General features: G+C 47.1%; 1 protein-coding gene and 1 pseudogene across 10 annotated transcripts in view; both read right to left on the bottom strand.

Annotated features, from left to right (window-relative positions):
- LOC120945227 (sarcolemma associated protein) overlaps window positions 1-7,099 on the bottom strand; it is a 159,630-nt gene extending 152,531 nt beyond the window's left edge. For 5 of the 10 annotated variants that reach the window (XM_040359228.1, XM_040359225.1, XM_040359229.1 and 2 more), the window contains exon 1: window positions 5,888-7,098. In XM_040359228.1, the coding sequence (XP_040215162.1) occupies window positions 5,888-6,085 (198 nt within the window). In that variant the 5' untranslated portion in view covers window positions 6,086-7,098. Of the gene's footprint in view, window positions 1-5,887 lie in introns of all 10 variants that reach the window. The other 5 variants (XM_040359231.1, XM_040359226.1, XM_040359233.1 and 2 more) reach the window with 2 other exon arrangements.
- A 4,379-nt stretch (window positions 7,100-11,478) lies between these two features.
- LOC120946310 lies at window positions 11,479-11,634 on the bottom strand (annotated as a pseudogene).
- Between the last annotated feature and the right edge of the window lie 15,617 nt (window positions 11,635-27,251).

Below are 27,251 nucleotides of genomic sequence, written 5' to 3' on the forward strand. Positions count from 1 at the left end.
TTGGGCCCAGTATCGCAAAAAATAAGGGGAATGTGTAATCTCCCAAAACTCAGGAAAGCAAACACTGTCAGGAGAATAGATGCATAGCAAAGAATACATTTTTCAATTCATGGTGGCAGGCTTTATTCCCAGCCAAGTTAGCTTCAACAGATTTTTACACTGAATGTTTTTTGGACGTTTTTACAGCTGCCGTTTTTGGCTTTAGATGTTTTTTTTTCCCTACAAACTCTCCAGCATGTTATCCTATGGCCCCTTTCACGTTGATCCCCGCTGAGCCGGCGGATGACAGGGCGGTCCCCGCACACTGTGCAGGGACCGCCCTGCATTTTCTCCGCTCACCCCTATGGGGGGGGAAATCGGATGAACACGGACCGTCTGTCCGTGTTCACCCGATCTGATCGACGGATGGAAAAGTAGGTTTTTCCTCCGTCACACTTTGGCGGATCGGATGTCAACGGGTATGTCACCGCTGACTTCCGCGGCTCCATAGAGGAGCACGGAGCACCGGTTCAGGTCCGCCAAAAAAAACTGGCAGGTGGACCTGAACGGGCCGCCCATGTGAAAGAGCCCTACGTGTCTATGCACACATATGCCGCTATCAACTGTTTTTGGCAGGGGGCGTTTTTTTGGCTATAAAATAAAAAAACACACAAACTTAGTGATTTTTGGTCTCATTTAAAAAAAAAAAACACGTTATTGCAAAAACTTTGAAAAACTCACTGCAAAGCTACTGGCATCTTTTGAGCTTTAAGGCGTTTTGCTTCAGGTGACATCTTTGCCACTGCTGGAAAAATGTGCCCACATAAGTTGTACTGGCAACCACTATCAGAGTAACGAAGAAATAAAAACCTTTAGATTAGGTTCACACTATTATTGAGAATTGGATGCAAATTCTCTGCATCCTATTCGCAATGGCAGGAGATTTTGACCAGCTCTCTACGGAGCCGGTGTTGGGTTGATTTGTGCCCTCCGTCGAAAAGTGACCACGCATGCGCAGAACAGAAGGGCGCTCCAGCTAAGTTGCCGATCAGCTGAAGTGACGTCACCATATCGCATGAGTTTGGGTTTTCCCCCCCCCCCCCCTCGACGAGCGATACCATTTCACGACCACAATTGAAGGTACGCAATGAGCGAAGGGACACTGTAAATGTCAGATTGCGCCTCTCTGTAAACCCGCGGCGCAACAGCGAGGCACAATAGAACAAATACAGTGTCCCTCCGCCGTTAGCATAGCACTATACTGTGGCCGAGAAATGGTATCTCCCATAGAAAAAAGGCTCGTACGATGTGCGAATGCACTATGGGACGTCGCTCCAGCTAATCGGCAACTCAGCTGGCCATGATTAAGCACTAACCTTGAGTGCGAAACGCGTCGGCTGTCCTGTCTTTGTGATTGCTGTGATATTGCATGTTCAGTGGAAAATAAAGACAACTTTATTTTAAGTTATTCTGGAGTGCGGCTGTCCATATCCTTCTCTTCAGTCTACTATTGCTACGTGCATTGCCAGCACCTTGGTAATCCATCGGTCCTTGATTGTGCACAGGGTTCACCTGGAGCGGTGAAAAACCTTTCAGAGCTGGATCTGAAGATTGGGCCTAACCAAGCATTAGGTGAGGCATAAAACATGAAGTTTTTTTTACCCTAATGGAGATAATGTATTAAAAGTAAAAACTAGCGGCTTTACACTTTCACCAACGGCAACACATTGCATTAACATTTTACCTACAGGAAAAAGCGCAGGCGCAGCGGCTCCTGCATACGGGTGAAGAGAGCCATACATCGGCAAGAATAAAAAATATTCTTACACTCCAAAGTCACAGGTGCATACAGCCATGGCCAGCATCCTGGGCGACAAATTGACAAACACCACAGCTGTATGAATGTAGTCACACATCTGAGCAGCTACATACATACTCTGACCATTTGCATCCAGGGCTTCTCATCTATTGTTGTACACAACTACTCAGACATGCAGTTACAGTCATAGAGCCCCAGCTATCGCATATGATCCCTAAAATTGATATATGTTAAATAAGTTAAAATTAGTATGTTACATCCCTTATCGAATATGACAACAAACAGAAAAGATTAGTTCGCTGCAGTTACCAAAGTTCACACATTTCCATAGTTCCATCGCCTTCCAGAATAAGCAAATATTAGAAGGCCAAGTGCAAGGATCCTTTCCTAAAACACTGCTAGCAACCTCTAATGATGAGATATCTAAAGGGGGTTGTAAAGGTAAAAAAAAAAAAAAAAATCCTTAAATAGCTTCCTTTACCTCAGTGCAGTCCTCCTTCACTTACCTCATCCTTCCATTTTGCTTTTAAATGTCCTTATTTCTTCTGAGAAATCCTCACTTCCTGTTCTTCTGTCTGTAACTCCACACAGTAATGCAAGGCTTTCTCCCTGGTGTGGAGAAAGTCTCTTATGGGGGGAGGGGGTGAGCAGGCAAGTCAGGACACTCTACTTTGCAGATAGAGAAAGGAGCTGTGTGTTAGTGGGCGTCCTGACTAGAGGTCGACCGATATATCGGCAGGCCGATATTTGGCCGTTTGAGAAATCGGCATCGGCCGATTTTTTCCCAAATTAGGCTGATTTTTTTTTTTTTTTTCGGCTCCGGAGCTAGGCCGAGGCCGCGGCCTTTCCTGATGCTGTGACCGCGGCGGCAATCCGCGGATTGCCGCTGCGGTCACAGCATCAGGAAAGGCTTCGGCCTAGCTCCGGAGCCGCGGCCATCTTGGTACACCCTGTGCGGCAGCCAACCAGCGGGCCTGTAACAGCCTATCGGCGGCGGCCGCTGCCGACATCCTCCACTCTGGGGGAAAAAAACGTCCCCTGACATGCTGCGCGCCCTGCCTCTGCCTACAAACCCCAGAATGCAGCGCGGGCTGGCAGTTACGTCAGGGGACGTTTTTTTCCCCAGAGTGGAGGATGTCAGCAGCGGCCGCCGCCAATTGGCTGTTACAGGCCCGCTCTGCCTTCTGGGGATTGTAGGCAGAGGCGGGGCAGCACGTCAGGGCCAGGGACATTGGAACCTTCTTGTGCTGGGACTGGGTGATGGAACGGAGCCTGGAGCGCTCCGCTGGTGGCAGTGAATGACATTGGGCTGTACTGGTGGGCACTGATGACATGGTAATGCACTGATGACATGGTAATGCACCGATGACATGGTAATGACATGGTAATGCACTGATGAGGTAATGCACCGATTGGCACTGATGAGCGCTGGTGAGATGCACTGATGAGGAGATGCACTGGTGGGCACTGATGAGGAGATGCGCTGGTGAGATGCACTGGTGGGCACTGATGAGGTTATGCGCTGGTGAGATGCACTGGTGGGCACTGATGAGGTAATGCGCTGGTGAGATGCACTGATGAGGTGATGCACTGGTGAAATGCGCTGGTGAGATGCACTGGTGGGCACTGATGAGGTGATGTACTGGTGGGCACTGATGAGGTGATGTACTGGTGGGCACTGATGAGGTGATGTACTGGTGGGCACTGATGGGATGCACTGGTGGGCACTGATGGGATGCACTGGTGGGCACTGATGGGATGCACTGGTGGGCACTGATGGGATGCACTGGTGCATTGGTGGGCACTGATGAGGTGGCACTGGTGGGCACTGATAGGCTGCACTGATGTGGCACTGACAGGCTGCACTCCACCCTAAACAATTATCTCCTCTCCACCCTAGGTTTTTGGAGATGAGGGGAAAAAAATAATAAAAAAAAATATCGGCCTAAAATATCGGCCGCAAAAATCGGCAACACATATCGGCCATTGGCCGCCCCGATTTCCAAATATCGGCATCGGCCAGAGAAAAACCCATATCGGTCTACCTCTAGTCCTGACCCTCCTGCTCGCCCCCTCAAGAGGCTGTCTCCACACCAGGGAGAAAGCCTTGCATTACTGTGTGGAGTTACAGACAGAAGAACAGGAAGTGAGGATTTCTCAGAAGAAATAAGGACATTTAAAAGCAAAATGGAAGGATGAGGTAAGTGAAGGAGGACTGCACTAAGGTAAAGGAAGCTATTTAGAGGAAAACAAATATTTTACCTTTACAACCCATTTAACACTAGGCCTGACATATTAACTATATATTGCACTTAGCAACCAAACTTCTGGCATTTTCTTATTGGCATAAAAAAAATTAAAGAAGGAATTGCAAGAAATATGGTTGCAATAGGAAAAAAAAAAACACATGCATACATGTAAAGGCCTGATATTTTATTTACAATCCCTGATTAAACTACTGCTAAAGTTTAATAAGGATTTCACTAGAAATAGAAAGTACAGAATTACCGGACTGTGAGCAAAGCTCAAGCTGTCGCTAAAAGAACTGAAAATACATTTACAATAAGATTTAGTGCGAATGTTGACTGTTTTCCCCTTGCGTTAAATGGAGCAAAACAAAAAATACACTAAAAACAGACGAGTCAACTTCCTTTTACCCGTTTAAGGGAAACGTTCAGCCTCTGTCAGCTAGGGATCCCTGAGCATTTAGCAATTTCTGCCTTTGATCAGTAAGCACTGACCCCAATGATCTTCTTAGCTATATGTAATGGGGGGGGACTCTCCTCCCAGTGACCGCTAATCAAGGGGGGGGGGGGGGATCTCCTCCCAGTGGCCGCCATTAAAAGGGTGGGGCATTCTCCCAGTGGCCGCCAATCAAAGGGGGAGGGCATTCTCCCAGTGGCCGCCAATCAAAGGGGGGAGGGCATTCTCCCAGTGGCCGCCAATCAAAGGGGGGAGGGCATTCTCCCAGTGGCCGCCAATCAAAGGGGGGGGGGCATTCTCCCAGTGGCCGTCAAGGCAGCAAGGCCTTTCTCCCAATGCACAGGGACCCCTACTCCACTGATCCCCAATGTCAGAAAACACTACAAATTTACAATCTTTCCAAACATCATTTTAATATTACTACTGAAAAAGAAAAAGAAAAAGTTTAGTAGTATCCGGAGAAGCAGCCAATGACCACAAATCTACCGCCTGAGTATCTTGCGTTTGACACCTGGCAAGACCTGAAATAGATTCCTTGCCAAGACCTACCCTCTCAGGTAAACCCATAATGTGGAAATAACTTATATCCTCAGCCTACGTGCTGTGCATTAGTGAGCCACCAAGTTGTTGTTTTTTTTGTGGGAATTGTAAGCAGTCACAAGTGACCTCCCCTATGTGGGCTGTGATATTTGGAGTAAGTACCATCGGTATTGCTCTTGAAACCTTAAGAAAATGTATCAAATAGCCCCAAGTGTCACACAGGACAAGTAAGCCACACTGCTTTCTCTCAACTTATTTTATACACATCAGCTTACTGTACAGTAATGAACTGTATAGGAATTATTAGCACAGGTTTCCTAGGAGCTTAACTTTACTTCAAAAAGCATCCTTCATATTAAAACAGGGCTGGTCTAGTTACTAGGATCCCAAACACAAGATCCAACCGACTGCCTACAGAAACTAAAATATGCACGCACATTATGTAACAGCTGCAAAACAAAACACTAATGCCCCAGAATCAACCTGAAGTGTTTGTGATCACCATAGGAGGAGAGGCCGTTACATACAACAAAACACACTTGGAAGATACAAGAGAGAGACTATTATAATGACAGGAATAGTATTTGTATTCCAGGCCTCTGGTGTGGTCTGTAGAGGCAGCTGGGAGTGTAAATCTATACGATCACAGGAGTACATACATTTCCATTTTAAGAAAATAGAATCTCCCCAGTCCAAAGACAAGGAAAGGGGTCTCTGACCTACACACAGCCAGAATAGACTGCCGCCAGAAGGGACTCTTAACAGCTGCCAGACGTCATCCTCAGACCATAGGAACATTATGCAAACCTCTAGTAAATGATCCCTATCCACAAATCCATCAATTACCTTGCCAGTCTTGTGATCAAACCAGACAAGTGCATGGTTCCTGGAGAGCACCTTGCAATCAAAGGTGGCGTTATTCTGCGCGGGGCGACAGCGGGCCACCGACCGCCCAATCTTGACCGGCTCGTCCAAGTAGACATGTCGTTCCTGGAAAGGGTGCGAATTTGGGCGGCAAGTGAAAATCGCAAAGGCTGAAGGCATCTGTGCCAGCTGCGGCGGGAGGGTCAATCCCAAACTGGAAAACGAAAAGGGTCTCGATAATCCCCTAAATCCAGACCACCGGGCGGCTGGGAGCTACCAAAACCTCTGGAAATTTCACCGATAATCCGTCACCAATTCATAACATGCTTAACAGGATGCCAGGTCAGTCTGTAAACTAGCCTTCCAGTTCCACAGCCAATACCCCATACTGGTCCCATAGGAAGACCACCAGTAGCAGACGAGGTTGTCCAGCATTCAAAGCATCGTTGACCAGCCAGTTGGGTGTTCCGAATCACCCCGGAAAAGTCAATAGGCGGCGGCGATCCGTGAATGGTCAGAGCGAGGGTCGAGGAGGTTCAAAGTGGTTTAGGTCCACCATCAACAACCACCAGAATTGGTCTTTAGTCCATGAGCGGTGTGGGAAGAAACATTGGTGTTTACTTTGTGTTGGTGTCCCAAATCAAGCGCCTACACCCCCAGGGGGCACACCGATCTGGGGCCGGTCAAAGCGATGACAGGTGCCCTTGGAAGAGATCTTGGTCCAGCATGAAGAGCCAACCCAGGAGAAGGTCCAATCCTCAATTCATGGTGACATCTGCCAACCACAACCTCAGGGAGAGTCTATGAAGAGCCTGCTATGGTAGGGATGAGGGATGGTCCACCTTCCACAGGCTGCTTAGGTGCCAGGCTCCATACCAGCCAGGTGAGACAATCTGACAGGTGGGAGCCAGGCTGTGGGGGAGAGGCTGGCTCAGGGCCCTCCCCCCGGGGGATAGGCCTGGAGTCTCACCCGCTGAGGGAGTCCTAGGGCCCGGCAAGGGGTTACGCGAGCACCGGGAGAAAAGGGAAGATCGCCCTGAGGTGAACACTCCCGGTACAGCACAGGGGCCCGTCCCCGCTTCAAATCCCGGCAAAACTTCTCTCTCAGCTCACACAGCCGGCAGTTTAATGGAGCACAGCCCCGCCGAGCTCCCCTTCCTCCCGCGCCGCCATGTTGAATACGAGCTGCACAGCAGCCGGCCTCCTGCGTCACCACAGAGGAGATGGGGGCGGAGGATTGGGAGGAGAGCGACGGGCTGAGGGGCCAATGAGTAGGCGGTCCCGCCCTTCGTCCATTCCCGCCCATTCTAAACTGTCACCGGGAGAGAAAAAGGCGAAGCCGTGTGAAGGGCCGAGGGGGGCGGGGCCTGCCCGGGGACAGTGACCTGGGGTGGCCTTGGCTTCCAATCACCGGGACTCCCCCGGTCACTGTGCTGGACGGACACACTCATAGCTGGCCAATAAATTACAAATGATGTCACAGGGCAGCGAGATGAACGCTAAAAGATCGACCGAACTTTCACTTTCAATAGAAAACAAAAAGTGATCGCCGGAATGTATCAGAACATTTCAATGTAAAAATCAGACACTGCCTGAGAAGAAAGGGCTGTCACCATCCTAAAAAGAAAAGGCTGTCCCCAGCCTGGGGAGAAAAGACTGTCCCCTGCCTTAGAAGAAAAGGCTGTCCCCTCCCTGAGGAGAAAAGGTTGTCCCCTGCCTGAGTAGAAAAGTCTGTCCAGTGCCTGAGGAGAAAAGGCTGTCCAGTGCCTGAGGAGAAAAGGCTGTCCCCTGCCTGAGGAGAAAAGGCTGTCCCCTGCCTGAGGAGAAAAGGCTGTCCCCTCCCTGAGGAGAAAAGGTTGTCCCCTGCCTGAGGAGAAAAGGCTGTCCCCTGCCTGAGGAGAAAAGGCTGTCCCCTCCCTGAAGAGAAAAGGCTGTCCCCTCCCTGAGGAGAAAAGGTTGTCCCCTGCCTGAGGAGAAAAGGCTGTCCCCTGCCTGAGGAGAAAAGGTTGTCCCCTGCCTGAGAAGAAAAGTCTGTCCAGTGCCTGAGGAGAAAAGTCTGTCCAGTGCCTGAGGAGAAAAGGCTGTCCAGTGCCTGAGGAGAAAAGTCTGTCCAGTGCCTGAGGAGAAAAGGCTGTCCCCTCCCTGAGGAGAAAAGTCTGTCCAGTGCCTGATGAGAAAAGGCTGCCCCCTGCCTGAGGAAAAAAAGGCTGCCCCCTGCCTGAGGAGAAAAGGCTGTCCCCTGCCTGAGGAAAAAAGCCTGTCCCCTCCTGAGGAGAAAAGGCTGTCCCCTGCCTGAGGAGAAAAGTCTGTCTCTGTCCCCTGCCTGAGGAGAAAAGGTTGTCCCCTGCCTGAGGAGAAAAAGTTGTCCCCTGCCTGAGGAGAAAAGTCTGTCCAGTGCCTGAGAAGAAAAGGCTGTCCCCTGCCTGAGGAGAAAAGGCTGTCCCCTCCCTGAGGAGAAAAGGCTGTCCCCTCCCTGAGGAGAAAAGGTTGTCCCCTGCCTGAGGAGAAAAGGCTGTCCAGTGCCTGAGGAGAAAAGTCTGTCCAGTGCCTGAGGAGAAAAGTCTGTCCAGTGCCTGAGGAGAAAAGGCTGCCCCCTGCCTGAGGAGAAAAGGCTGCCCCCTGCCTGAGCAGAAAAGGCTGTCCCCTCCCTGAGGAGAAAAGTCTGTCCAGTGCCTGAGGAGAAAAGGCTGCCCCCTGCCTGAGGAGAAAAGGCTGTCCCCTGCCTGAGGAAAAAAGGCTGTCCCCTCCCTGAGGAGAAAAGGTTGTCCCCTGCCTGAGGAGAAAAGGCTGTCCAGTGCCTGAGGAGAAAAGTCTGTCCAGTGCCTGAGGAGAAAAGTCTGTCCAGTGCCTGAGGAGAAAAGGCTGCCCCCTGCCTGAGGAGAAAAGGCTGCCCCCTGCCTGAGCAGAAAAGGCTGTCCCCTCCCTGAGGAGAAAAGTCTGTCCAGTGCCTGAGGAGAAAAGGCTGCCCCCTGCCTGAGGAGAAAAGGCTGTCCCCTGCCTGAGGAAAAAAGCCTGTCCCCTCCTGAGGAGAAAAGGCTGTCCCCTGCCTGAGGAGAAAAGTCTGTCTCTGTCCCCTGCCTGAGGAGAAAAGTCTGTCCCCTGCCTGAGGAGAAATGGCTGTCCCCTGCCTGAGGAGAAAAGTCTGTCCCCTCCTTGAGTATAAATGTCTGTCTCCTCCCTAAGAAGAAAAGGCTGTCCCCTCCCTGAGCAGAAAAGGCTGTCCCCTGCCTGAGTAGAAAAGGCTGTCCCCTGCCTGAGTAGAAAAGGCTGTCCCCTGCCTGAGTAGAAAAGGCTGTCCCCTGCCTGAGTAGAAAAGGCTGCCTCCTGCCTGAGTAGAAAAGGCTGTCCCCTGCCTGAGGAGAAAATGCTGTCCCCTCCCTGAGCAGAAAAGGCTGTCCCCTGCCTGAGTAGAAAAGGCTGTCCCCTGCCTGAGTAGAAAAGGCTGTCCCCTGCCTGAGTAGAAAAGGATACCCTGCCCAAGCAAGTACGGAGTCCATCATTAATTACCTGATTAGTTCCAGCAAGCCCAAGGGTGGGCCTCCCAGGCACTGGTGCTCTGTAGTCACTACATAATGCTAAGAGTGACGTGACTTAATAGGTTAAAGTATGATCTTCTATAGTGTATAATCTATGTATACAGCTTTCCATCAGGAGCATGCCCTGAATCAATTCTCCCATCCATCAGTATGATATGTATAATATTTTGGTTATATCCTTCACTTAGAATGGATAGATAAATGATTACATACTGTAGATGATGGGTGGATGAATGATTGGATGGATTAATGGATGGGTGGATGGATAAATGCATGGAAGAATGAATGGGTGGGTGGATGGATAATTAGATGGCTTTTTGGATGGATAGATGATTGGGTGGTTGGATGGATGAGTAGATGGGTAAGTGGATAATTAGATGTGGGGTGGGATGGGTAGGTGGTTGGATGGATGGATGGGTAGGTGGTTGGATGGATGGATGGGTAGGTGGTTGGATGGATGGGTCAATGGATGATTAGATGGGTGGATGAAGGGATGGGTTTATGGATGGCTGGAAGAAAGAATGGATATTTGGATGAATGGATGGAAAAAGCAACACAGTGGCTTAGTGGTTAGCACTTATGCCTTGCAGTACTGGGTCTCTGGTTTAAATCTTGGCCAGGACACAATTTGCATAGAGGATGCACACTTCAAAGACATGCTGGTAGTTTTATTGGCTCCTATCTAAATTTGCCCAAGTTTGTGTGTATTTAAACACCAACTGCAGACTCTGGGAACACTCTACTAAGTGGCTGATGTAGCTTTAACCACTTGCTTCCTGGGCACATATACCCCCCTTCTGCCCAGGCGAAATTTCAGCTTCCGGCACTGCGTCGCTTTAACTGACAATTTCGCGGTCGTGCGACGTGGCTCCCAAACAAAATTTGCGTCTTTTTTCCCCACAAATAGAGCTTTCTTTTGGTGGTATTTTATTTTTTGCGCTATAAACAAAAAAAGAGCGAAAATTTTGAAAAAAAACACAATATTTTTTACTTTTTGCTATAATAAATATTCCAATAAAAAAAAAAAATGTTTTTCTCAGTTTAGGCCGATACGTATTCTTCTACATATTTTTGGTAAAAAAAAAAAATCTCAATAAGCGACTGGTTTGAGCAAAAGTTATAGCGCCTACAAAATAGGGGACAGAATTATTATTATTTTTTTTAATTTTTTTAAAGTAATGGCGGCGATCTGCGATTTTTATTGGAACTGCGACATTATGGTCAGTTATGATACCAGCCATTTGATGGTTTGACAGTTTGGTTAAAATATTACTCTTTTTTTTAACCATTAAATCAATGGGTTTAGTTCCACTTTAATATATTTGAAACTGATTTTTTTCTATTGAAAAGCCTGTGGCGTGCATAACACAACCCCAAAAACTTTACCTGGTGCAGAAATAATGTGCACACACACAAAGAGTGTTCACCAAAACGTGCGGACGGGTGCTGCGTTAAATGGTCCTCCGTGAGAAGGACCCAACCCTGATCCCCCAGGGCGTTAGGCTCCAGACGGGGACTAGAGTAAACAGTGGTCCGTGCAGCTGAAGCCGACACAAACCCAACTTCCTTGGAGGGTCTGCCGAAACAGGTGGAACAAAAATTCCTCTGGTCCCAGCCAAAAGGCCCGGCCCTAGAGGCAGGTGTGAAAAGGGTGTTTGTGGAGACGTGGCCCTGGTGCCATACGAGTAAGTGCCCTCTCAAACACTCGTGCAATGTATGGCACCCCTGGACTGCCACTCCAGGGGCACTATCTCCACAGGCTTTTCAACGAACCCTGACCCCCGGCCCGGACCAGCAGCACCCATCCCAGCCAGGAAGGTAGGAGCTCTGAGAGGTTGGGGAGAGCCCACGCCAATAGGCTACTCCCATCACTCCCACCTAATCACGTTCGGGAAATATTAACCGCCCCCCCCCCCCCTAAGCGGAAGGAGGAGCTAGTGTTCTCTCCCGAACAACTGACCGGGGCAGGCACCACAAAATCTAGGCCAGAAGGTCCGGCCCCTCAGCTTCGACCTCATGTTTCTCCATCCAAATCAGAAGGATTCCACCTCCACGCCAGCAGGTTTAGCATCTGCCAACCGCCATCTCTTTCCACCTCGCCGTGTACTCAGGACGGTTAGCATAGCACCACCTACTGGCAACTGATAAGAACAGATACTACACTTGATCTTAGCCAAAAGGCCGAGAAGCGATCTCTGAGAGATATGCATGCTGCACATGTTACACCTGTAGTTAGTGTGTAACATGTGCAGCATGCATATCTCTCTCTGTGTGGGGAATCGTCTCCCCCGCACCCTCTGTCACAATTGGGGGGGGTTACAGCGCAGCTATCTGGGGCTCCGCCCACACCGCCACATCATTTGACTGTTTCTTGTTGATGAAAAGAATACAAGTACAATCAACCATTGCAGCTGACAGCCTGTAGTTCGCTGGCGCAGGAATACCCATGGACGAGTCCTCTCGTCCATGGGTATTCCTGCTCTAAAAATAAACGCCTGCCTGTATAGGATGTATATATTTTAAACTGATGTTCTTCACAAATCTAAACTGTCATTTCCAAACTGTCATTTCTACCATGGGCATCCCGATGATCCACAGCTTCCTACAAACACAAATAGAACACAGTGCCAGGAGCTGGATCACATTCAAAACATTTGTACTGAAACTTGGCAGCCCAACTGAATTCAGTCATCTAGACCTCTCCTGGGGCCTGGGAGGGTTGGAGGATTTTAAATCACACAAATCACTATTCTGTTGAGCAAACACAGTAATATTTGTGGACAGGATATCATACCTTCAATGGGGTGTGAATAATAATCTACATTTCCAGGAATTAGGGTAGAATGTGTAAGTGTATGGAAGTGAAAACCAACGTGTGAAGTCAACAGTGCTATATCCAAAAAAATATCAATATAAAAATAAGTTATTTTCACCTGAAAGACTCCTTGTAAACCTGTTACAGGACTGAAAAAAATAAAGATCTGCAATTAACTTCGGCTGCCTGTATCTCTGGAACTTCTTTGAGATGCAGTTCTTCAACATCTGCTAGTGCATTATCAGATGTAAAATTTGAATTGCGCTTGTTTATGACAGAGACTGGAGGTGCAACATATTTACAACCCTTTTGAAAAAACAAGTTGCTTGAAGTAATTCCATGCATGAACAGTAAGCAGATTTGGAAGAATTGTATAAAATGGGAGCTGTGGCAGAGCCTTCTCGAATGCTATTTCAGGAGATCATCTGATTTGCATATTAGCTCAATTCCCAGTTGAAAAAAAACAAAAAACATTATTACCTGGTTATATTTAGAGATTTGAACACCACTGTCATTACATAGCATTGAAAATGTGTTGTTTAGATAGGAGTTCTCATTTAGATCACTGAATACTTTTTTAGCTAACAGCTACCAACCTGAGCCGTCAGTGATTTCTACTGGCCTGCATTGTTAAAGCGGAGCTCCACCCTAAAGTGGAACTCACACTGATCGGAACCCTCCCCCCCTCCCATGTCACATTTGACACCTTTCAGGGGGGAGGGGGGTGCAGATACCTGTCTAAAGACAGGTATTTGCACCCACTTCCGGCCACACAGTTTCGGGAAAACTGCGGGCATGACGTCACCTCCCGTCCTCCCCCCGTTGTGCTCTGGGAACACTCGGCTCCCAGAGCACAGCGGGAGCCAATCAGCGGCGCAGCGCAACTCGCGCATGCGCCGTAGGGAACCGAGTAGTGAAGCCGGGGGGCTTCACTGCCTGGTTCCCTCACTGAGGATGGCGGGGGGAGCAGCAGAGTGACGAGCGATCGCTCGTCCTCTGCTCCGGACGGCGCTGGACTCCAGGACAGGTAAGTGTCCTAATATTAAAAGTCAGCAGCTGCAGTATTTGTAGCTGCTGGCTTTTAATATTTTTTTTTCATGGCACATCCCCTTTAAAGTGGTTGTAAACCCACTATTTGGACTTTTACCTACAGGTAAGCCTATAACAAGGCTTACCTGTAGGTAAGGAGAATATCTCCTAAACCTGCACGGTTTAGGAGATATTCCCCCCGCAATGCGGGCGGCGCATGCGCAGGGGGGAATCCACGGCTGAAGGACCGGCATCCGCCGGACCCTGCCGATTTTAAATTTCCCGCGCGCACGCGCGGGAGTGACGTCATCGCCGCTCCAGCCAATCACAGCACTGGAGCGGCGATACCCGGAAGACACACCGGAGCAAGATGACATCCTGCTCGGCGTGGACCAGGTAAGTGGTACACACCTCGTTCCGAGGTAAGTATTTCATAATAGGCTAGTATGCGGTGCATACTAGCCTATTATGCCTTTTGCATTGCAGGTTTGGGGAAAAAAAAAAAAAGTTTATGCGGTTTACAACCGCTTTAATAAATCAGTGTAATCTGTAAAGCATTCAGGGAATTAAATGTTTTCACAATTTATAAATATTAAAATGGATTGCAAATTGCAAAGATAACAAGTGGTCGCGTCAGGGAAATGAATATGAAATCTGGAAAGTACCACTCACTCCTGAAATCCAGGATCAGCAAATATTGGGGTCAATTCACTAAGGCCTTGTAGACACGATCAGTCCAAACTGATGAAAACGGACTGAAGTTCAGTTTCATCAGTCCAAACCTACCGTGTGTATGGCCCATCGGACTGTTGTGCTTCAGTCCAAAGTTTTAGAACTTGCTTTAAAATCGGACTGATTGACGCCTGACCGATCGGGCAAAACCGATGGTTAGTACGCAAAAGCATCCGTTCAAAACCTGCACATGCTCAGAATCAAGTCGACGCATGCTTGGAAGCATTGAACTTCGTTTTTTTCAGCACGTCGTTGTGTTTTACGTCACCGCATTAGACTCGATCGGTTTTTGAACTGATGGTGTGTACGCACATCAGACCATCAGTCTGCTTCATCGGTGAACCGATGAAACTGAGCTTTAGTCCGTTTTCATCAGTTTGGACTGATCGTGTGTACAAGGCCTAAGGCCCCGTACTCACGACCAAACATGTCTGCTGAAACTGGTCCGCAGACCAGTTTCAGCAGACATGTTTGGCCGTGTGTTGGCCCGAGCGGACCATTTTCGGGCCGATCGGACAGGTTTCCAGCGGACAACTGTTTCCTGGACTTGCTTTAAAACAGTCCGCTGGAAACCTGTCCGCCCGGACATGTACGGTCGTCTGTACAGACCTACCGTACATGTCCTGCCGCCCACCATCCCTCGCATGCGTCGAATGACTTCGACGCATGCGTGGAAGCATTTTGTAGGCGGGCCGCCCACGTCGCCGCGTCATTGTCGCGGCGACACCGTGTCATCGACGCGTCGACACCGCGGACACGCCCCGCGTATTGTTTACGCGCGGACTTCTGTTCGATGGTGTGTATAGCCATCGAACAGCAGTCCCCGGCCAGACATGTCCGATGGAAACGGTCTGCAGACCGTTTTCATCGGACATGTCCTGCCGTGAGTACAAGGCCTAAGAGATAAATACCACATGAATTTTTGAGGTAACCACTTGACCTCCCGAAGATTTACCTCCCTTCCTGATCAGGCCATTTTTTGCTAAACGCCACTGCGTTACTTTAACTGACAATTGTGCTGTCATGCAACACTGTATCCAAATGAAATGTACCCCCCACAAATAGAGCTTACTTGTGGTGGTGTTTGATCACCACTGAATTTTTTATATTTTTTGCACTATAAACAAAAAAAAAGAGCAACAATTTTGAAAATAAATTCTGCTTTTATTATTATACAGGATTTATATAGTGCCAACAGTATGTGCAGCTGCAACGCTTTACAACATGAAGGCAGACAGTACAGTTACAATACAATTCAATACAGGAGGAATCAGAGGGCCCTGCTCCTTAGAGATTATACTATACTAGTACGAGTAGCGATTTATAGTGGGACTGCGATATTGCGGACAGTCTGACACTAACTGACACTTTGTGGGTACCAGTGACACTAATACAGTGATCAGTGCTACAAATATACTATAGTCACTGAACTAATGACACTGGCTGGGGAGGGGTTTAACATCTAGGGCACAAGTGTCAAACACAAGGCCCGCAGGCTGAATACGGCCCTCCAGGCCATTTTATGTGGCCCTCACACCTCTCCTGCAGCTGCACAAGAGCTCCAGCCCTCCTCTTGTCCTCCTCAAAAACCCTTACTTTCTGCTTTCAAGCAATTAATCCCTCTTCTTCCCAGCAGCAGCATAAGTCAAGTGGGGTGCACTGTGATGTAAGGAAGAGTGGGGGACTCAACTTCTGATGGTGGGGTGGCTCTTGACATCCAATATATGGGGAGGGGATGCGCTGGACATCTAAACTTACAGATACAACCGTCCCTTTTGAGGGCAATCATAATGCTGATGCGGCCCACAATGAAATTGAGTTTGACACCCGTGATCTAGGGCAATCAAAGGGTTAAATGTGTGTCTAGCCAGTGTTTTTGTGTACTATGTGTGCTGTTTTTTTCTAAGGGATGTGATGGATTTTCTTTTCCGGCATTGCAGGGAAAGAAAATCCATCACATCCCCGATGACAGAACAGAACTCTGCCTTGTTTAAATAGGCAGAGCTCTGTTCTGTGTCACTTCTCGCCGGTCAGCGGGTGCCAGCGGACATCTATTGGCCGGCAACCGCTGATCGGCTTGTGCTGTGTCTAATCATAGCACAGCCTCGGCACGCCCGTGCTTTTGTGCATCCCCTACCCAGAAGTACCGAATGTCCCAAATATTTATGTATTGTGACCACTTGTGTTTATCACTTAAATTTTGCATTATTTTTTTTACAATTTATTTTTTTAGAGGCCAACACTGGACCAGAGGAATAGATGCACACAGAAATACTATGAAACTGAACACATTCTAGCATGCTTTAATTGACAGAACGATCTTCCACTGGTGAAATGTTACAATTTATTTTCATTCCTGAGCCCAGGACTTGATACAATGTACAGTATATTTTTAACTTACTGCCTAGTGCAGTTTCTCCATGTCCCCCTTTACACCAATACGATTTGTCATGCAATTTGACAGTTCCAGTCAAACCCTATTTCCGGCAATGGCTTATACATATATTTGCAAATGTGTGCAACCAATCCTCTGCTTTTAACATACTAAGTTAGACAGTTGAATTCGGCTTGCAATTTGGCTTGCAATTTGGTTGGTAAGTTTGAGCCTGGTTATTACGCTATACTACTTTATTTATTTACTTATACATACTGTTTGCATCAACACGCATCTCATTTAAAGTCCCAACCCTTTCTTTCTTTCAACTTTTAGGGATGGAGGCATGTGTTATTCACATGCCTCATTCAAAGTCCCAAACCCAGTTTCATGTTTATTTCCGGCAATGGAACCGTTCATATCGGCGCAACTCAAGGCGCAGCCATTATGAAAAAGGTCCCTGTACTACTTTTTTCTGATTTCATTGCGACTTGCATAGACTTCTGTTGTGCAAGCCGCAATAAAATCGTCAGTGCAAATCACGCTGAAGTATCGCAATTTCAAAGCCGCAACAGTGTGATTGGAGGCTCATTGTTATTTTGTACTTTGCTAAAATACCGACTGCCTATTGACAGGTGATAAATAACAAATGTATATGTTGTTTAGTGAATTGACTTTAATGATTTCTCTTTTTTTTTTTTTGCAGTATTTTCCTCACTTTCGATATTGTACTTTGATGAATTTACACTTTTATTATCTCATGCGATATCTCCAAAAAAGGGGTCACGTGACCTTCATATCTAATGCGGTACCTTTAGTGAATTGATCCCATTGTCTAAATACAACAGGTACGTGTATCGTTTTTTGTTTTTTTTAAGAATACATTTTACTTGTATTCTTGCTATGCATTACCCACATACAGTATCTCACAAAAGTGAGTACACCCCTCACATTTTTGTAAATATTTTATTATATTTTTCCATGTGACCACACTGAAGAAATTACACTTTGCTACAATGTAAAGTAGTGTACAGCTTGTATAACAGTGTAAATTTACTGTCCCCTCAAAATAACTCAACACACAGCCATTAATGTCTAAACCCCTGGCAACCAAAGTGAGTACACCCCTAAGTGAAAAAGTCCAAATTGGGCCCAAAGTGTCAATATTTTGTGTGGCCAACATTATTTTCCAGCATGGAGTTTACTAGAGCTTCACAGATTGCCTCTTCACAGGAGTCCTCTCCCACTCCTCCATGACGACATCACAAAGCTGGTGGATGGTAGAGACCCTGCGCTCCTCCACCTTCCATTTGAGGATCCCCCACAGATGCTCTGGAGATATGCTTGGTCAGTCCATCACCTTTACCCTCAATTTCTTTAGCAAGGCAGTGGTGTGTTTGGTGTTGTTATAGTGTTGGAATACTGCCGTGCAGCCCAGTCTCCGAAGAGAGGGGATCATGCTCTGCTTCAGTATGTCACAGTACATGTTGGCATTCATGGTTCCCTCAATGAACTGTAGTCTCCCAGTGCCAGCAGCACTCATGCAGGCCCAGACCATGACACTCCCACCACCATGCTTGACTGTAGGCAAGACACACTTGTCTTTGTACTCCTCACCTGGTTGCTGCTACACACACTTGACACCATCTGAACCAAATAAGTTTATCTTGGTCTCATCAGACCACAGGACATGGTTTCAGTAATCAATGTCCTTAGTCGGCTTGTCTTCAGCAAACTGTTTGCGGGCTTCATTGTGCATCATCTATAGAAGCGGCTTCCTTCTCGGACGACAGCCATGCAGACCAATTTTATGCAGTGTGCAGCATATGGTCTGAGCAATCACAGGCTGACCCCCACCCCTTCAACCTCTGCAGAAATGCTGTCAGTACTCATACTTCTATTTCCCAAAGACAACATCTGGATATAACACTGAGCACCTGCACTCAACTTCTTTAGTCGACCATGGCGAGGCCTGTTCTGGCGACTAATGCCGCGTACACACGATCGGTCAAACCGATGAGAACGGTCTGATGGACCGTTTTCATCAGACCAAACCGATCGTGTGTAGGACCCATCGGTTATTTATCCATCGGTTAAAAAAATTCAATCTTGTTTTAAATTTAACCGATAGATACCTAACCGAAAGAAAAAAAACAATGGTTTGTAGGCACGTCCATCGGTTAAAAATCCATGCATGCTCAGAATCAAGTCAACGCATGCTTGGAAGCATTGAACTTCGTTTTTTCAGCACGTCGATGTGTTTTACATCACTGCGTTCTGACACGATCGTTTTTTTAACTGATGGTGTGTAGGCACGACTGACCATCAGTCAGCTTCATCGGTTAACTGATGAAAACGGTCCATCAGACCGTTTTCATCAGATGGACCGATCGTGTGTACAGGGCATTATGCTTTAGGCCTCTGGACAGCTTGGGCTCTCTCCCACAGTGGCCTTCCTGGCTCTCCTCCTTTTAGATTTCTCCTGACCCCTTGGATTTTTGGGATGCTCTGTAGATAGCCTCCCCAGCTAATCTGGGACCTTAGCATCTTCAATACTAGTTTATTTCCCTGACTGCTTTACAGGGGTCTCCTCCTGGCTGCACCCTGGAATATTGTCTTACACCAGCATGCTGAAATCTCCCCACTCAGCCCCCACCTTCTAATCACACCTCCCCAGGGATTGGTTGAAATACCATAAATATTCCATCTTCAGCCTCTGCTCTCCCTCCCACTATGTTCTAGAAATCTCTAGAATACAGGGGGGAGTAGCAGAGCAGCAGTCTGTGAAAAGCTGAGCAGCCCTAACAAATAAACCCCCTCATCTGATTACAGTGGAGCCAAACTACATTTCCCTAAACCTAGGATTGTGCTACACTAATGTGCCATTAACTGTAGATATAATAATTATTGGAAAGGGTTCTCTGAGAACTGAAAGGTAGTTCAAGGTTTCCTCCATGTTAAAAGTTGAAACAGGCTGGTCTAGAGGGAACATAAAAAGGAACTATACTTACCTTATTACTTGCTCTCGCAGGCATCCTACCAGCTACTTGGGTTGGATTGGTTTTCTGAAGCTGCTTCTCATTCTCCTGCCCATCCTCCGTTTATAGTGCACTTTTCATTGCATGAACAGATAGTGCAGCTTCTATGAATAGAGGAAGGGGTGGAAAGGATGGGCATAGTCAACGGTTTTGATGAGTGCCTGTGACAGGTTGGGCCACTCATATCACCACTGCAGGGGTATCCGAGGGAGCAAAGGTCATAGGATTTGAGAATAGATTTCCCTTCACTTCCTGTCCCATAGCCAAACAGGAAGTGAAAGAAAATCCCTTCAAAGTGGGGAAGTCCCAGGTTGTCACCAGAACTAGTGTCCCCATTGGAAGATTTCCCCTCTCTTCCTGTTCTGTTCTGTACAACTCAGAATTTGGGATTTTCTTCAACTTTCACTTTTCCTAACGAGTAAATAGACCGCAATAAAAACTGACAGATGTTCCCTCTCCACTCTCTCTAAAACCAAAAGGAAACATTTTTAACTTCAGTTATACTTCAAGCAGATAAAATGGTTCACATATACTGTACATATTACAAATGTTTCATTCGTTTGATGGAGTTCAGCTTCCTCTCTGCTGTGTAACAAGAGGAAATAAGCAGTTCTAAAACCACATTACCAAATACCAATGAGTCAGAGAAGGGGATAATTGTTTTGATTGGTCCTGAATTATAAACCATCACTTAATGCAAGGTTGTAATAAAATGTATCTAAACCCAAAAACACAAGGGTGATTAACTGCTTCTAGCAGCAGGAGGGGAGGGGGTGGGCACTGACACAGGAGCAGACAGACAGGGAGGGAGAGGGAGAGAGGATGATAGGAGATCTGCGGATGATGGAGGCACGTAAACTGACCACGGTGTCAGGGCTCAGCAGCCATGATATACCATGGTCAGCTTACAGGGGGGAGACATAGTCAGGCAGGATCAGTCAGTTTTTTTAGTTGTTAAAGAGCCCACAGACAATAGTTAATGTATGTCCTATCTGTTTAAAATCAAAGTACATCTATATACTGCATGTAGACATCTTCTTGAGCCTGCTTAATTGGATGCAAATTGGATTGATTGGATAGATTAGGTAGGTGTTCATATTCCATAAATTTGGTAAATCTAAAGTTGATTTACAAAGATTGTATAGACTATTGTCCGAAGGGCGTTGGCCAGGAACTTGTCTTGTATACAAATGGCACACAATTGTCAGCAAACAAACACGAACGTAGTGACGTACTACATGTTTTTTCAGCTCTTTAGTGCCACCCTTTGGGCACCTTCTGCTAATGTTGTTTTTGGTGAGCATTGCTTCCGAGTATGCGACTTTTGTCTGAAAGACTTGTGTACACTCGGAAAATCTGACAACAGACCGTTGTCCGCGGAAAATTTTAAAGCCTACCATCCAACAATTGTCAGTGGAAAATCCAACAACAGTCGTCTGATGGAGCGTACAAACGGACAGATTTTAGGCCAAAAGTCTGTCAACACACAATTGCCGTTGGAAAATGTGATTGTGTGAATGAGGCTTAAGACTCAGATTATAGGTAAAGTCAGGGGACTTTAGCACAGATTGAATGTTTCCTTGAGTTAACTTGTTGCCTAGGGTTGTCTTTTAAGAACTTATAAGATGCTGTTAGTGACTACTGTGTCATTGCCACTTGATGATCACACACCCTTGCCTGAGGTTACATTGTTAGCGGCAGAGCTAAAGCCGGGTACACATTATTAGGTTTTTTTTTCTGCCATTGGCTGAGAGCGCTGATCGGGAATCAGTTGGTCGCTGTTTTTTTAGCATGCACATCCGACAGACTGAAATACACAGGAGCCGCATGTCAGGCTATAACCTGATATATGGTAAGTACACAAATGGATCTATCCTCTAACATACACTTAAATAGAAAAATTGATCTGTCCCACAGTATATACCGTATATACTCGAGTATAAGCCGACCCGAATATAAGCCAGGGCACCTAATTTAAATACAAAAAACAGTGAAAACGTATTGACTCGAGTATAAGCCTAGGGTGTCCATCTGCATGCCTTACTGTGCCTCACTTAGCCTCACTGTGCCCATGTCTCACTGTGCCCATGTCTCACTGTGTCCATGACTAGACTTACGTTTAACATGGGAGTATATAGAAGGGGTGCCCGGCTTTAAAAAATTGGTGCTCCCCGGCCGTAGGTCCCCTAGACAGCAAACTTTGTACACTTGTAGAGTGTGGCTACATGTGTGCCAAGTTTCGGGTCCAGGGGACCTACGACCGGCCGGTACCGGGTCCCCAAAGTTACCAGAGAATTTACCGTTTAACATCGGAGTCTATGGAGGGGAAGCCTGATTTTGAAAAATCTGTGCTCCCTGGCCGTAGGTCCCCCGGACAACAAACTTTGCACACTTGTAGAGGAAGATATCGGCCGGCTGTATTTGGCACACATATAGCCACACTGGCTATATGTGTGCCAAATAGAGCCGGCCGATATCTTTTTTGGGGGATATTTATTATAGCAAAAAGTAAAAAATATTGCATTTTTTTCAAAATTGTCGCTCTATTTTTGTTTATAGCGCAAAAAATAAAAACCGCAGAGGTGATCAAATACCACCAAAAGAAAGCTCTATTTGTGATAAAAAAAAGGACACCGATTTTGTTTGGGAGCCATGTCGTACAACCACACAATTGTCAGTTAAAGTGACGCAGTGCCGAATCGCAAATAGTGGCAAGGTCCTTAACCTGCATAATGGTCCGGGTCTTAAGTGGTTAAAGCCAGCTCTGGGTGATGATAATTATACAGAGTAATAGCCTGGAGACTGTATGGGAAAATATACACGATGACTGTAACAAATGTCATGTAACTATTGCATAATCCAAAATGCAAGGGTCATGCTTGTTTTTGCATAGGGGAAAATTATTAAGGTGTAACAATTTCCTAATTCTTTGCAATAACAGGCTCCCTCCATCACCCTTACCTCCTCTCATAAAATGCACGATTGGGGGTCAGGGGCATTAAAAGCAGGCAGTTGAGCCATGGTTTTACCTCCCTCCTAAATCCAAAAAGTCAGCTGCTCATGGCTGTAACCATGCCATGGCCATAATGCTTTGCTTCTTGGTTGCTGTAAAAATTAGAACAGGCAGGTGGTATCAGAGCCGATCCACCCTATAGGCTCACTATGCAAGCCGCTTAGGGCCCAGCAAAGCTGCAGGGGGCCCCCCAAATTACTAGAGGCCCCGCCTCGTGAGAAGTCATTTTCGGCCCCTCACCCCGCTTCTCAACTTGCTGGCTGCATGGGAGAAGAGGTAAGAAGTCAGCACCCCCCCCCCCCGCTTCTCACTTTGATGTAAGATGTCAGTTCCGATAGCAGAACACCCCCTCCCCCGCTTCTCATCTTTAATATTTAATGTGACATGTCACTGTCGGCAGTGCCCCCCCCCCCCCCCACTTCTCAATTTTAATGTGACATGTCATTTTCGGCAGCCCCCCCCCGCTTCTCAACTTTAATCTGACATGTCATTTTGCTTAGGGCCCCAGGGAGGTCAGGATCGGCACTGGGTGGTATAACAGTTGAACACAACCCATTCAAGTGAATGGGGTCATGCCACAAATGCCCTGCAAATGCATGCAATGCACACAATTGCAGCGTGTTGGGTCTGCGCTTTAAGCATTAAATCAGGCAGTGAGGAGGTGACATATCGCCTCCTCATAACGTGTCAAACACCCTCTCAAAAGTCATCCACTGTGGCGATCCAGAGGAAAGTGATTTTTTGAAATCACTGGGTGAATGTGCAAAATGTTTTAAGCTGTGGAATGCCCTACCAAAAAGCAACAATTACGTTTTAAATAATCAGATATTTGGCCCTAAGTATTAATATGAATCTATTTTCAAATTGGGGAGCAGACCCAGCTATCTTTATGGGTGGCATGGAGTAAAATACACTCACAGGCAAGTGCAGGAGGCAGGCTATCAAGTTTCCCTATGAAGGCAAAGCACAGGTTAGCTTTAAAGGGTGGTATTCTTTTCACAGAACCCCCCCTCTTACCAAGCTCATGATTTTAATTGAACATGAGAAAATGTAAGATTTAATATCTTACAAGGAACATATATCAGTATTAATTGTGTCTTAGCATATTAACTTTTGTCTTGAATTATAATACAATAATAGCAGAGCACAGGGGCGGACTGACCATTGAGTCACTCGGGCACTGCCCGAGGGCCCCATGCCACTAGGGGGCCCCATCCGGGTTGCCAGGCTCAGTAAAACCAGGGACAGTATGTAAAAATCTGTGTTTTTTTTAGATCTGTCCCTGATATGTCCGAAAATGACATGCTTTTAATGTGAATATCCCAAGATTTTAGCTGCCCGCCTCTGCACTACCTCCTGGCGTGGTGGCCATCTGTAAGCCAGAGGGGCCCCATACTCTTCTATTGCCCGGGGGCCCCATGAGTTGTCAGTCCGCCCCTGGCAGAGCACGTCCTGTTCTTTGAGCCTCATAGCTATTCATCTCCAGCATGAGATCCAAATTGCGGATGTGGTCCGCTCGGAATTTCCGACAACAAATGTTCGATGGGAGCTTGTTATAGGAAATTACGACCGTGTGTAGGCTCCATCAGACATTTGCTGTCAGAATTTTCCACAACAAAGATTTGAGAGCTGGTTCTTAAATTTTCCGACAAACAAAATCGGTTCTTGTAAATTCCGAGCGTGTGTAGACAATTCCGATGAACAAAATTCAACGCATTCTCTCAATCAAGTACGAGACGGAAGCGCTCGGTCTGGTCTAATGGAGATAGCACATTCATTACGCTGCAAAGAGCAGTAAGGACTGAAAAGCACAAGCCTGAAAAGCACGAATCGTCTCTCACCAAACTTCTACTAAGACGAGATTAGCAGAAGGAGCCCAAAGGGTGGTGCACTTGGTATTGAACTTCCCTTTTATAGTGTCGTCGTACGTGTTGTACGTGACCGGGTTCTTGGCGATCGGAATTTCTGACAACATTTGTGTGATCGTGTGTATGCAAGACAAGTTTCAGCCAACATCCGTCGGGGAAAAAAATCCACGGTTTTGTTGTCGAAATGTCCGATCGTGTGTACGCGGCATAACTCTTACTGCTAGGATCAGTGGGGTAGATTCAGTAAGCAATTGCGTCTGCGTAACCATAGTTACGCAGCGCAATTGCTTAGTTGCGCCGGCGTATCGACTGCTCCTGATTCAGGAAGTTCGATACGCTGACTGCAGCCTAAGATATGACTAGCATAAGGCTCTTATGCCGTCATATCATAGGCTGCATTCTTACGATGGCCGCTAGGTGGCGTTCCCGTAGTGGTCAGCGTAGAGTATGCAAATTGCATACTAACGCCGATTCACAACCCTACGTGCGCCCTGCGTACGCATTTTACGTTGTTTGCGTTCGTCGGGTTCCGCGTAAGGCTGCTCCTGCTATTAGCAGGGGCAGCCAATGCTAAGTATACCCGTCGTTCCCGCGTTGCAATTTAAAAAAATTACGTTGTTTGCGTAAGTGAATCGTGAATGGCGCTGGACGCCATTTATGTTCACGTTAAAGCAAACGACGTCTTTGCGACGTCATTTGCCGCAATGCACGTCGGGAAAGTTTCCCGACGGAGCATGCGCACTACGTTCGGCGCGGGAACGCGCCTAATTTAAATGATCCACGCCCCCTACGGGATCATTTAAATTACGCGCCCTTACGCCGGGCAGTTTTAAGGAGCGCCCACGCAAATTACGTAGCTACTGCTTCATGAATGAAGTGTAGCGCAGTTAATTTACGGAGGCACAGTGTTAAAACGGTACGCTGCGCCTCCGTAAGAGGGCGCAATTCGTACCTGAATCTACCCCAGGATATTTAAATTGGCCATACATTATACAATTTTCTTGTTCAATTTTCTTTAGATTTACCTTCAACTATGTAGTGAAAGGGCCAGAGTCTGATTACATACAAATTGAAAGTGTTTTGGTCTGACCAATGGTTTTGGTTAATCTAAAAGAAAAATTGTACAAGAAATGTATATAATGTATGGCCTTGGTGATGCCATTTTTGTGCTCCTTGCTGTACATAAGACCCTGCAGTGCAAAGGGCTCCCTACATTTGCTTTATTTACTTTGTGAATCTGCTGCTATTTGAATATTCCCCCACCAATCATCAGATCACCAGCCATCAGGGGGCATCTCCTGGGAAGAAGGTGTAAAAGCCCTGATCCTGTACCAGGATGGCTGCCTTGATATGCTGTGCATACTACTAGCACAATATGGCTAAACCCTCCTAGGGGTCCATTGTGTTTATTTATTTTTTAAAGATTTAATTCCACTGTAATTAGAAAGCAGTAAAAATAACTGAGAGAAATATGAGAGCTGCCATTACTATCTTTCTTCTATGCATACTAACTGTCTGGTCTGTCTCTGGCTTCAGGACCTCATGAGTTAGGGCTCGCTTACATGAGAGTTAGCTCTCTAAAGAGTGAATCATTGTGCATTGCTTTTCAGAGGGTATTTAAAAGGTGCTGAGGAGGCAGTGTTGCCAACCGTTCGTATTTTTACGGACAGTTCGTAAAAACGGGCACTTTTTTCGCATGGGGATTGGAGGCAGGGGGTGATGGTGGCTGCGGTGGCACCGCAGAGGGGGATGGAGGCAGGGGGCAATGGAGGCAGGGGGAGATTGAAGGCACCGCAGAGGGGGATGGTGGCACCGCAGGGTGGGGAATGGAGACAGGGGTTATTGGTGGCACCACAGAGGGCGATGGAGGCAGGGGACGATGGAGGCAGGGGGTGATTGGAGGCAGGGGGCCTGGGGGAGATTGGAGGCAGAGGGAGATTGGAGGCAGGGGGAGATTGTGGCACCACAGAGGGGGGTGAAGGCAGGGGGTGTTGGTGGCAGAGGGGGATGGAGGCAGGGGGTGATGTGACTAAATAATTTGCCCTTATTATATTGAAAATAACAAAAATATATTTTTTTACCTTAAAGAGGATGTCCGCTAAAAAAAAAATATTAAAAGTCAGCAGCTACACATACTGCAGCTTCTGACTTTTAATATCAGCATACTTACCTATCCTGGAGTCCAGCGCCGTCCGCAGCAGAGGACGAGTGATCGCTCGTCACTCTGCTTCCCCCCCCCCCGCCATCCTCGGTGAGGGAACCAGGAAGTGAAGCGCTCCGGCAAAACACTGCCCGGTTCCCTACGGCGCATGCGCGAGTTGTGCTGCGCCTGCTGATTGGCTCCCGCTGTGCTTTGGGAGCCGAGTGTTCCCAGAGCACAACGGGGGAGGACGGGAGGTGACGTCCTGCCCGCAGTCTGCCCGCAGACTGTGGCCGGAAGTGGGTGCAAATACCTGTCTTTAGACAGGTATCTGCACCCCCCTCCCCCCTGAAAGATGTCAAATGTGACACCGGAGGGGGGGAGGGTTCTGATCAGTGGGAGTTCCACTTTAGGGTGGAGCTCCGCTTTAATATCTACCTTAAATCAGATTGCTATTTGCCTAGCGTACTTGTTTGTAGCCTAAATACTGAAATTTGCACCTAAAAATGTAATTTATTAACTTTTGTGAAATGCCAGTAAAAACATGGCTGCGCCAGTAAATTTCGGGTGTTGTGCCAGTAAATTTTAATCTGGTAGGTGGTATATTGCCCCCTCACCGCCCGTTTAAAAAAGCCTGCATCACCACAAATTACATGCAGTTGTATCACAGTCCTGTTCAATTGAATAGGCTGCATTTGGTGAGTGGTATTGCCCACTGAACATGACCACGAGTGGATGTGGGTGAGTGTAAATGAGGTAAATGGGACGTTACTGACCTAGAACAAGTATGCATACTGAAAA

This window comes from Rana temporaria, chromosome 7 (assembly GCF_905171775.1).
Source record: "Rana temporaria chromosome 7, aRanTem1.1, whole genome shotgun sequence".
Classification (NCBI taxonomy): Eukaryota; Metazoa; Chordata; class Amphibia; order Anura; family Ranidae; genus Rana; species Rana temporaria.